Source organism: Pelodiscus sinensis, chromosome 9 (genome assembly GCF_049634645.1).
Source record: "Pelodiscus sinensis isolate JC-2024 chromosome 9, ASM4963464v1, whole genome shotgun sequence".
Taxonomy (NCBI): Eukaryota; Metazoa; Chordata; order Testudines; family Trionychidae; genus Pelodiscus; species Pelodiscus sinensis.
Window position 1 is genome coordinate 39,173,550 of NC_134719.1, and position 11,755 is coordinate 39,185,304.

General features: G+C 40.6%; 1 protein-coding gene across 2 annotated transcripts in view; it reads right to left on the reverse strand.

Moving 5' to 3' along the window:
• The window catches only part of LRRC39 (leucine rich repeat containing 39), a 14,643-nt gene extending 4,722 nt beyond the window's left edge, over positions 1 to 9,921 (reverse strand). For both annotated transcript variants that reach the window (XM_006119824.4, XM_006119823.4), the window contains exons 1-6: positions 9,762 to 9,921; positions 5,795 to 6,008; positions 4,074 to 4,179; positions 2,491 to 2,647; positions 2,097 to 2,233; positions 210 to 355 (exon numbers count right to left, since the gene is read on the reverse strand). In XM_006119824.4, coding sequence (XP_006119886.2) covers positions 210 to 355; positions 2,097 to 2,233; positions 2,491 to 2,647; positions 4,074 to 4,179; positions 5,795 to 5,919 — 671 coding nt within the window. In that variant the 5' untranslated portion in view covers positions 5,920 to 6,008; positions 9,762 to 9,921. The remainder of the gene's footprint in view (positions 1 to 209; positions 356 to 2,096; positions 2,234 to 2,490; positions 2,648 to 4,073; positions 4,180 to 5,794; positions 6,009 to 9,761) is intronic.
• Positions 9,922 to 11,755: the final 1,834 nt, after the last annotated feature.

Sequence of the window (11,755 nt, forward strand, 5' to 3'; positions counted from 1 at the left end):
ATAGTTCTCTCAGTGAAATATTTTGCTTTGGGATATTCCAATTATTTTAATAGTATAAGTAGATGATTCCATTTAAAAATAAGCAGCACACTATTAAGTAGCTTACTTTATTTTGTTAACTTTAGAACAGAATTGGGTAATTAGATTTTCAGTGCATAGAATTAAAACTAAGAAGTATTTGGTTTTGGGGGTCTTTTTTTTTTTTTTACCTGTCAATGGTATCGGGGAGTTGCTGAAGTTTGTTGCTCCCCATGTCTAGCCATTCTAGACTTGGCATGTTCAGGAGAGCTGAAGGGATGGCAGTAAACTGGTTCATACTCAGATCTACATGGTAAAGCTTCTTTAGATCACTGAGCTAAGTAGAAAAGGGAAGGCTCATTAGTATAATTCTTTAATGCACATTTGTATTAGATGGCGCAGTAAGTGATGTTCTGTCACAGCTGCAATTTAACCATCTTGGCCACAAATCTGAAAAATTCTAAAAACACTATAACATGTTCTGGAATAGTAGAATCCATGCCAGACAAATGATTCTGGGTTGTATGAAATAAGAATGAGGGCCAGAATCTCATTTACACTATTACTCCTCTGATGTAAAGGGACTTTAGTAAAATAAGATTCTGGTCTAGCGTCTTAGAATTTATTTTAGTCAGGAAATATGCATTTGACCTCATAGAATATTGCTAACTGTGCTAGTTAAACAACAACCAGATGGATTTGGTAACTTTGGCTATTCAGTTAATATTTTATATTTATTTTAAAGCTTCCCAGTGGATTTTACAGACTGAATGTTTGGACTTGCAAGGCATTGAGCATACTCAGTCTCCAGTGAAGTCTGCGGGGATTAAAGTTACTTTAATAACTGTCAGGGTTGTGATTTTTGTAATGCAAATAAATAAATACAAGTATTTGGTTACTTCGTAGCCAAGGGACTGCTATGGAGATAATGGACCCCTTTTTATATATATTTAATCAGTTATGAGTCAGCTGAAGTAAGTGGAAAGCAAAAGTTATTACTCTGAGCTGTTCTGTGTCTGCACCACACAAACCATAATCACAAGCAGCATTCTTTGTAGGGAGACCAACAACTGAAGAGGGAGTGAATGAATTATGCCTGGGCGACCAAACCCACTAACCTCCAAGCAACACACAACAACCGTTGAGAGATGTGGTGTCCTGCTGAGGCTTGGGGCTTCAGCTCTGCTGCTGCTGAAACTTGGGAGTACTGGTAGGCATGCCTCATGAGGCAGAAGCCCCTCCCTCACCACCTTGCCACTGGGCAGAAGCCCAAACTCCAGAGAATGGAGGAGAGAATTTCCATGAGCCAATCTTAAAGGCTTTGTCTACACTGACTTTTTCCACAAGAGGCAATGCAAATGAAGCAAGGATTAGCCATGGCCATTTTGCACAAAGACCCCTTTTTCCACACGATCCTTATGCGTCTCCACTTTGCGCAAAACGCCACAGCCACACTGCCTGTTTTTGCGCAAAACCCCCCAGCACAAAAACAGAACAAAAGAGAGTATGCAAATGAAGCATGGGAAAATGCTAATCTGCGCTTCGTTTACATTGCCTCTTGCAGAAAAAGGCATAGTATAGCAGTAACCTAACTGTAAAAGAACCACTTGTGGCTTGCAATTTGGCCACTCTGAACTATGTACTCATCCTTTACAGGTGACTTTACTAAGGTCACAGTTGAGCCAGTGAGCCAGATCCTCAGCTGGTATAAAACAGGGTAGTCCAATTAAAACTAATGGTTTGATGCCAGTTTACCCTTGCTAAGCATTTGCCATATGCTCCCCTGTAAACATAGGCAAAATTAGGCTTAATCCCTGCAAAGTTACTGACGTGGTTAATCCCATTGACTCCAATGGGACTATTCATGTAAACATAGTTTATGCACGTGTTAAATATCTGTAAAATCAAAATCTTAAAAATAAAGTGAATACAACCCATTAAACAGGTAATGCAAGACTTTCCAGTAGAAATGCAATGACATTTTAAAGTCCAAGTTCAGTTCTTTCCTGAGAATATTTTTTGGCTAGTGAAAACATTTACTATACACCTATAAATAAAAGTAATTGTTTTTCTCAGACCTGAAGTGGAAGGTCACAGATATCCCTGTTGACAGCCAGTTCCAGTCTTCTCAGGCTGATGCAGTTACTTAGCTCTTTGGGAACAGACTTAATTTTATTATAACTGAGAAACAGCTCTTGGAGGTTAGGTAGCTGGCCTGCAATGGTAATAATCAAAGAGAATACACCTGAATATTTGAGTCTGAAGAATAAATTGAACTGTTTAGCTGTGAAATACTGATGTTAAACTGCATTGTGTTGGCTCACCATAGTATAAGTGTTCTTGGTCTGCTTATTGAAAATAAGGTTGTAGATAATGAAAATTATGGGATTGGGTGTGGTGGCTGCTTAATCCTGATGAGTGCTCCTAGTGAGTAATACAGAAGAGTTGTTTTTGTTTTTAAATACCACTCACCAATCTCTTTTGGTAGCTTTTCAATGGCATTTCGGGATAGGTCCAGCACAATGAGATTTTGAAACCTTCCAATGAATTCAGGAATTTTCACCAAATTAGTTCTGTGAATCTGCCATTCCTGGAGGTGGTTCAGTTTGAGTAAGCAAGAAGGTAACATCTAAAAATAAAAAAATAAAATCAGAAGGAAATCCCATTTGATTATTGAATGAAAATGCGCTGTTAGTTTAGTACGATTTTGAAAACATGGATGTTTACACTAGAGAGGAAGGAAACAGTTTTGTTTTTCTGATCACTACAGCATACAACATGTAGAAATTAACTCCCATTACACCTCAGGAATAACCAGCCCTTCTCTTTTCTCCGGGGTACGTCTAGATTACATGGCTCAGTCGACGGAGTCATGTAAAATAGTTTACTAGGCATAGTCAAAGAAACGGGGATTTAAATAATCCCTGCTTCATTAAAATAAAAATGGCTGCCGCACAGTGCCGACAATCAGCTGATGCAGCACAGCGCGGCAGTCTAGACGCGGCGCGGTCGACAAGGGAAGCTTTTGTCAACTGCTCCGGTAAACTTGATGCTAAGTCTCATCAATGCAAGATCCCAGAATCAAAATAAACAAAAATGTTTGAACTCAAATGATTATTAATGTCTGCCATGTGAATTTTATAACATTTGTTCAGAACAAAAGGACAATGTTAGGTAACTGCACTATAGAATGCATGTTTATATTAACAAAAGACCTATCTATACCATCCCAAATGATACAGCATTCATAAACAATTGCTTGCTATAAAATTATTATAGAGTAGATTTAGTACGTGGTAATATATTATACGGGGTTTGTGTGGAACAGAGGACCTGCAGTTTGTAGAGAATTAAGTCTGCCCCAAACTGCTGTGTAAGACACATCACCTCCCTCGACTGGTGTAGCTATGACTGTTACACTGTAAGTTGAAGTCACACCTTCACCAGGCTGTATCTGATTCAGCTCCCATCAATGGCAATGGAAAGATTCCCAATGACTTAAAAGGAAAATGACTTAAAAGAAAAAGCAGGCATCTTGTCTTCAACTTCTCATTCATGGTGGACATTGGACCTAGCAAAAAGCCAGTTCAACAACCAGCAGGGAGTGGCAGAGCCATGTCCCATGTACTGAAATCACCCTGTTCTGAGAGCTTCTCTGCCACCTTCAGAAAGAGAAGAGAAATAACCCTAAGAAATCTTTTCATTTTGTTTACAGCACATTACAACATATGTCTGTACAGTTCTGGGGCAGTAGCAAAATTAATACTTGTTGGATTAAAGACACAAGACATAAAATACCATTACGTTGTTCTGTTCATGTGAGAAGACTTTTTGGACTGTGGGTTAGTGGTGAAATTACTTAGCATTCAACAGTATACTGTTATAGTAAGCATGTTTAATTTCAGTACAATCGGGTTTTATTTACATTCAAAGCAATAATTCATCTCTGATCATGTCTGCATAGTGCTGAGCATACTGTGGGTACTAATAGATGAAAAGTAATACTTAATTTTGTTATTCTCTAACCATGCAACCCAATTTCCTGTTAATATTACCTTCCATTCTTCTTGTTCTATCTTTAATATAACCCTTCCAGCTTCAGTGATGACTTTTTCTTTGAGCTTGGCTAAATTGACTCTTTCTTCCCATTCAAGTGTCAGTCTACAGGACAAAGAACTCTTTTTAGTTGTGCAGCTATTAATATGAGCAACATTTACTATGCCATTTTGATTGCCTGACGTAGCAAAGAGGCAACTTTTTTGGCAAGAAGCCATTATGGAGGTCAGACAAGTATTTATCTTCAGAGGATGCTAGATACACTTTGGGAGGGCAGGAAATGTAGCAGTTCATTGGCTTAGAGAATTCTAATGTTCTGGGTAACATAAAAATACTTTGCAATTCTGTGGGTTTGTATTTTAAACTCTGCATAAAGTAAAATATTTTATAGAGAGAAACTAAATTCTTCCATCAAGTTTGATACTGTTTCACCACAAACAGCAGGGATGGGGGAAATAATATAAGGCACTGGCTCTCAAAGTAGTCCATGGACCACTAGTGGTCTGTGACTGTCTTGCAGGTGGGCCGCAAACTCAGAGCAGGCCCAAGTGGTTGAAGTACCAGCACTGGCTACCTGCTGGTTAGAGTGAGCCCCCAAGCCTCATAGGTCAGATCCAACTCGCGGGGGGCAGGAAGTGGCTCCAGATGCTGTTGCTCCCTTTCCCACTGGCTTGAGGAATGGCAACACAGAAAACTGCTCACCTGAAGGCTTACCCACAGCTCCCATTGGCTGGAATCCCAACCAATGGGAACAGCAGGGGGCAGTGCCTGGAGGTGTGTGGAGCCACCTAAATGCTTCCCCCATCTCCCTGATGTCATACCCCACACTCTCACCCCCCTTACACACACAGAGAGACTCTGCACCCTCAGCCCACTTCTGCACCCAACCTCCTGGCTTGATCGCCCATCCCCAGCCTGCTTTTGCATCCATTTTGTCATCAGGGTGGTTGGCTGGTGGTCTGTGGAAAGATTTGCATTGAATGGGGTAGGCTGTAGTCCAAAAAGTTTGAGAACCACTGATACAAGGGGACTGTCCAACAAATAATTCATTATAAGGGAAATTTGTAGTCTTTCAGGGGTGAGAGAAGCACTAAATTCTTTAGTCTTTTCACTTCTACAGCCTCTAGGTGCTGTAACACAGATTATGCCTACAGGGACAGCAAGCTGGTCACAAACAAAGGAGAGTGGACTTCTTTACAACCATGTCTATGATTTGAGAGACACTGGCGATGGGGTGGGGCAGAGCAGGGAAAGACAATGGATTGGGCCATAGGTTGTGGAGCTTGCTGCCCCAAGCAGCAACTTCATCCACACCACCCATCTGTACGAAGGTAGATTGAATTCAAGTAAAGTTCTTGCCAGTCATAGGCTAAGCAGTAAAGATATCAAAATAATGGTGGCTATTAAGTAGAGACTGTTTCTAAATGGAAGGCAACAAAACATGCTATAAAAACATGACGAATGTATTTTACACTACTGCAGCTCTAAAGACACTGCTGTAATTTGATATATATTCACCAGTAGAATTAATAGGTGCACTAGTTTCTATTTACAGTTGATCTTAATTCTCTGGTTGACTTGAGTCTACAGATTCCTTTCAATAGGAATTTTGCCTAAGCAAAGATTATAGGATTGGAATCTGAATGTTCCAGAAAAGACCAACCATAATCTCCTATGTTTAGTTTCACATTTCTTCCTAACATTTTTCTTAGGAACATACCTGCCTATAGCCCTCTGTCTGAATTCCTTCTCCTTCCGTAGTTCTTCATTTATTTTCTGAATTCTCACTTCCCAAAGTGTCTTAACAGCAGAGAACGATCCAATGCATGGTGCCATTTCAGTCATGATTCTTACTCATTCCGGTGCAGTGATAGGGCTCTACTTTTGAATAGCACACTAATTGCCATCATCATCGTCATTATAATTCCTATGAGCTGGACATGCCAGAAGAAAACATCAAAGTTAAAAAATGGATACGCCTGTTTCATTAATCGGTGTGCAGAGATGATGGAACTCACACCAACTCACTCCTGTCATGTATATAGAATAGTAGATCATGTTTCCCTAGTTACTTCTTTGCATACTACAAGAAGGAGGAAATAAGAACAGAACAGCAGCCATACTGAGTCAGACAACAGGTGCAGCTAACCCAGTATCCTGTCTTCCAACAGTGGCTAATTCCAGGTGCCCCAGAGAACAGAACAGGTATCCATCAAATGATCCATTCCCTGTCCACCCATTCCCAGCTTCTGGCAAACAGAGACTAGGGACACCATTCCTGCCCATCTTCGCTAATAGCCATTGATGGACCTATCCTCCATGAACTTATCTATGGAGCCCTGTGTGGGTACAAATTTATATCCATGGATGTGGATATCAAGGATATAGATTAGTATCCACAGAAATGTGGGGGCTCCCCCAAGAATCACAGCAAAGAATAGGGATGTAATCAACTAGTCACTTCCCCCGCCCCTTGCTGTCTCTATCAGAGGCAGCAGGACCGGGGGGTGGGGGGGGGGGACTGGCTTAAAAGCACCATCTCTGTGGAAGGCAGGGGGGTAGCGGGGACTGGGCACGAGCCAGGAATCAGCTGACCACTGGCTCACGCCCAGTCCCAGGATGCTGTGCTTCTGCTTTTAAAACGTATTAAGAGCCTGCTGGCTTGTAATACATTTAAAAAGAAGTGCAGTGGTGGAGGGACCTGGCGCAAGCCAGGACAACCGATTCCTAGCTCACACCAGGTCGGCCCCTCCTCCCCCCCTCGCTGCACTTCAGCCTTTTTAAGTGTATTAAGAGCCTGCCAGCTCTTAACCCCACTGCAGTTCTGCCTTTTAAATATTATCTCTTGGGGCCAGTAGCTAACCCCACTGCAGGTCCCCCGCTTATCAACTAATCAATGGAAATTCCATCAATTAGTTGATCAGTTCATTAAACTAAATGTAACATCTCTAGCAGAGAAAGGAACAGAATGTGGAGCTGCTGCTCCTTTGTAGTATGGCTGCACCTTCCCAAGCCACTACTCCAGACCTGTCCTATTCTTTCAGCTGCCTGTATCTCCTGTCCAGAGGCATGCAGGTGAGGCTGGGGCCCACTACAGTGGGTGAGTTGGGGGGGGAGGGGCAGTACAGCCATATCAGATGATATCTGTAACCACTGGTATAAATTTAGATCCATGCAGGGCTCTATTTATCTAGTTCTTTTTTAAATCTTATAATATGCTTATCAACAGCTCCTGGCAAGGAGGTCCACAGGCTGATTGTGCATTATGTGAAAAAATACTTCCTTTTATTTATTTTTAACCTGCTTTCTATTAATTTCATTTGATGACCCCTCACTTTTAAGTTATGAAGACTAAATAACACGTCCTTATGTACTTTCTTCACACCAGTTATGATTTTATAGATCTCTATCTTATCTCCCCTTAGCCATCTCTTTTCCAATCTGAAAAGTCCCAGTCTGATTAACTTCTGCTGATATGCAAGCTGTTCTATACCTCTAATAATTTTGTTGCCCTTTTCTGAAACTTTTTCAATTCCAATATTCAGTTAAGTTGAAAGGTAACAAAAATAAAAATAGCTAGAAGTTCATACATTCTACTCAGCACAGCATTAGCCTGTGGAATTCACTGCCATGAGCTATCGTCGAGTCCAAGAATCCAATACAGATTGTGAGAACATCCACAGAGACATAAACCAAATTAAAAAGTATAAGGGCTAATTTTTGTACTTCAGGGGTCAGTCAGCCTTAACTGCCTGGGGCTAGGAAGAAAGCTGCCCTGTAGGTTGGCTACTAATAATCCTGTTATAAGGCTTCTTGAACATTCTGGTACTAGCTCCCAGCAGCCAGGACCCCTGATCATTCTTGCACTTCTGTCTGGACTGATTCCTCTCAGCCACTCTTATATTGACTGGGTTTTTGTATTTTATCAGTGGATTAAAACCATGAAGTTCAGATTTGGCGCGGAACTCTCCTAAAATTTGGGGCAAGGTTAGATTGGAATTCTGCATTAGCACCTTGCTTTGCAGGGCCATGTAGTAATGCTAAGACCACACTAAAGATTGCATCTTTTTTATTATAATAAATATAATATAATATAATTAATATAATATAATGCTTTCTACTTGGTGGGAGCATACTGTCTCAGTCTGACAATGTTTTTAGAGCCAGCTAGGCAGCTTGCCCTGAAACAATAAAAGTGGAACATTGGTCTTTTCCCTACAAGCATCTTTCTTCCAATGGCCACTGCAGAATCACTTGTTTAAAGGAATTTTTCCCAGCGTGCCTTTCCTTTAGCTGGCCTTTTAAATGTAGCAGATACAAACAAGCTTATGCTCACCAATGGCTATTTGGTACCTACATGCAAAACATTTCTACATCCAAGCTGGCAAGTATTTCTGCTACATTTTCCTTTTCTGCAAAAGCGACGAGGAGTCCTGTGGCACCTTATAGACTAACTGAAGTGTAGGAGCATAAGCTTTCGTGGGCAAAGACCCACTTCGTCAGATTTTCCTTTTCTGTTGTTATTGCAGTGGTGTATGCTTTAACCAGATTGTATGTGAGCACTTACATCAAAGAAATATATACATAAGAATATAAAAAGGTAGAAAAAGTATAAAGAAATGACCACTGAAAATGGCTCCTCATTGGAAAGACAGCTGATTGGGGAATGGAGTTCCTCTGGAGCTACACTGAAGTAAAAAATGAAATTTGGCCCAATTATTTTTGCACTGCTAATTCTTAACTCTGTTTTAAGAATAGAAGCTGTTGAGGAGAAGCTAGAGGTTCTGACAGCTGGAACGCTTGATGCCCAGGAAGGTGCGAGAAATTGTTTAGTTGTGGAGCCTCCAAAAATGTCAGACTTTTTTGCAATGAGAATGGATGCATCTTCCTCTTCTTCCTCTCCCTCTCCATATGGGTATGAACACAGACATCTGATGTAGGTTCACAGACAACCTCCTCCCACTCTCCATCAGTTCTCTTTACCAGTAACCAACCATGCAACATGACAAAACACGTTAACTAAAGATTTTTAGTAAATGATTAGTAAATGAGATTTAAATTTTTGTTAGTAAGCTCTAGAGTTAACTTTCATCGAGACAGATCAGTTAGTTCCTGCTTTTCATAGCTATTATTTTAGGCCGTGTGGAGACTAGGAAAACAATATTCCAGCTGTTAACAATTCCAATTCCTATGCTATAAACTTATGTCAGGAACTATATTTGTTACATGTCTATGATACCTAGCATAATGAGAACCTCAAGCCCTGACTGGGGTTTGTAAGGATACTTATAATACTTTTAAAAAAAGTTTCTTTTTGGCCTCCTGTTTTAAAATTAAAATTTAATTTCTGGCACACTGTTCTGTGGCAGATTCTTCAATGAATTCTACTGAAATCATGCCATAGATAAGGACTCAGGTATAGCCTTTTGTTTTCAAACTGATATAATTATGTAATGAGACTTTTCAGACTATGAAAAGCTGAAAGTAGAACATTTTGATCCCACTGTTTACACTTTTTTCTGGTGACACAATAATATAGTAGTAATCATGATCTTCCAGCAAATCAGAAGTGCATTCCCAATTTCAGCTATAAAACAACCGCAAATTTATAGTCTTGTAACCAGAGCTCTTGCCCATGATCACCTCCCAACATTCACTTACAAACAAAAAAACATTTTAGAACTTACCTAAATTACTAGATGTATTCACAGATTTTCCCATAACTCATTGATTTCTGTGCAAGAGCAGAGAAGTTGTGAATCTTGTCTGCGTTACTAATGTCTGTCTCTGATACAGACAGTGAAATTCAATGCCAGTCCAGTTCTAATTTTAACCCATGACATTGCTAGGCATAGCAGATATCACATGGGACTGCTTTGCAAAGCCACTGTCCACTTATCACCGAATGTCTTGCCATTTTTAACACAATAAGCTGTGTAAACACAAATCAATATTTGTGACCAAAAAGATCCAGTTAATATATTTGCTATGCCAAATAATACAAATATAAACAAACTAGATTAGAGTTTAGAATAACAATTGTTGTCTTTACACTTGAAATGATTTACTGCAAATAAGTTTTTCAGAAGTATATTAAATATTTGGCGATTATGAAAAGTATTATAAAGCAAAATTAAATCTGATCATACACTATTTTTGGAAGAGAAAAGGGTTTCTTTGTACTGTTCTGATTTGTTACACATGTAGTAAATTTAAACATTTGTGAAATTCTCCAACACTCCGCTATGCAGTTCTTCTCTTCACATAGAGTCCAGGGTACCTGCTGAACTAAAATACTATTGAACCAAGAAGTATTTCACTCTCAGTGCTTCTGGATGCAGAAGGAAACATTTGAGATGGTTTTGTTTTTGTTGGTTCTTTTTTCAGAATCTTAATGTAAATATCTTTCATTACAGGCAATATTGTCCTCCATGCAGGGAAAACCTGCACAGGAAACTGAGTTTTACCTTGCAGGGTTTCCTCCAATATGATCCATTCGGGGGCCTGGATTAGAACAGGCAGAGTGTTTGGTCCTCTAAATTAATGGCTGTGGTGAAATCATAATCAATCACAGGATACACAGTTCTCTGATGACCATCTGCTTTTTCCAAGGAAGTATAGTTCTCTCAGGAGAGTTTTGCTACTCTCTGGAACTGGGGGTCTGACACACTGGGAATAAGGATGTCATTAAGTGAAGAGAAAACCAGTGTAAAACTAGTATGTCAACATCAACTCTATATTAGGCTTTACAATCCCAGTGGGAATAGAGGGATGATCCTCCTGGTCCACTCCCTTTTCAGTCAAAAATTACGCACCACAGAGCACCCGTGTGCAGGTTTCCACAGGGTCAGGAAAAAGGGGAGCTTGCATAGGAGATGCTGCTGTCCCTCCCTTCTACACTCCCACCCTACCAGTACTTCACTGGGCTCCTCTCTGCATTACAATTTCATCTGATAAATGTGAAAGATAACCTTTTAGGGAAGTAGGATTTGTGTCTGCCCGCCTAAAAACAAAGCCACAACCTCATGGGTCTCCCAAGATGTGAGTACATCTCTGACATGGCATTTGGAAAACTCTGTCCCCACAGGGATACTGTGCCCTACGCTGGCCCAAAGGCCACCTCCTTGAATACACAATCCCAATCACAAGCATCAGTGGAATGTTCTGTGAAGTCTGACCCCTGCACTGATTTCCAATGAGTTTAAGGGAATTGTGCACCCAGTCTCCAGCTCTACCTAGCTTGCCCACCACACAGTCTATTCTCAGTTCCAAGAGGGCTGTCTGAAGAGGGGACAGTAATCACCGATTACTGTTTGCAAGAGAATCAGTAGAACTACATGCTCTTTATGGACATTGCTCACAAGAGTGTTGTTTTTGAAGAAGTGGGTTGTGCCCCTGAAAGCCCATGATACTATATAATCTTTTCTGTTAGTCTCTAAGGGTATGTCTACACGCGGCACGGACTAGGTAGTTCGGATTAGGCTTCCTATTCCGAACTACCATTACTCCTCGTGTAGCCGCGGGCACGGAGTCCGAACTAGCGGGGCTTTAAAAATGGTGGCGCCCGGCAAGATGCAAATGAAGCCCGGGAAATTCAAATCCCGGGCTTCATTTGCAACTTCGGTTGCCTACATTAACCACCCTAGTTCGAACTAGGGTGGTAGTGTAGACATACCCTAAG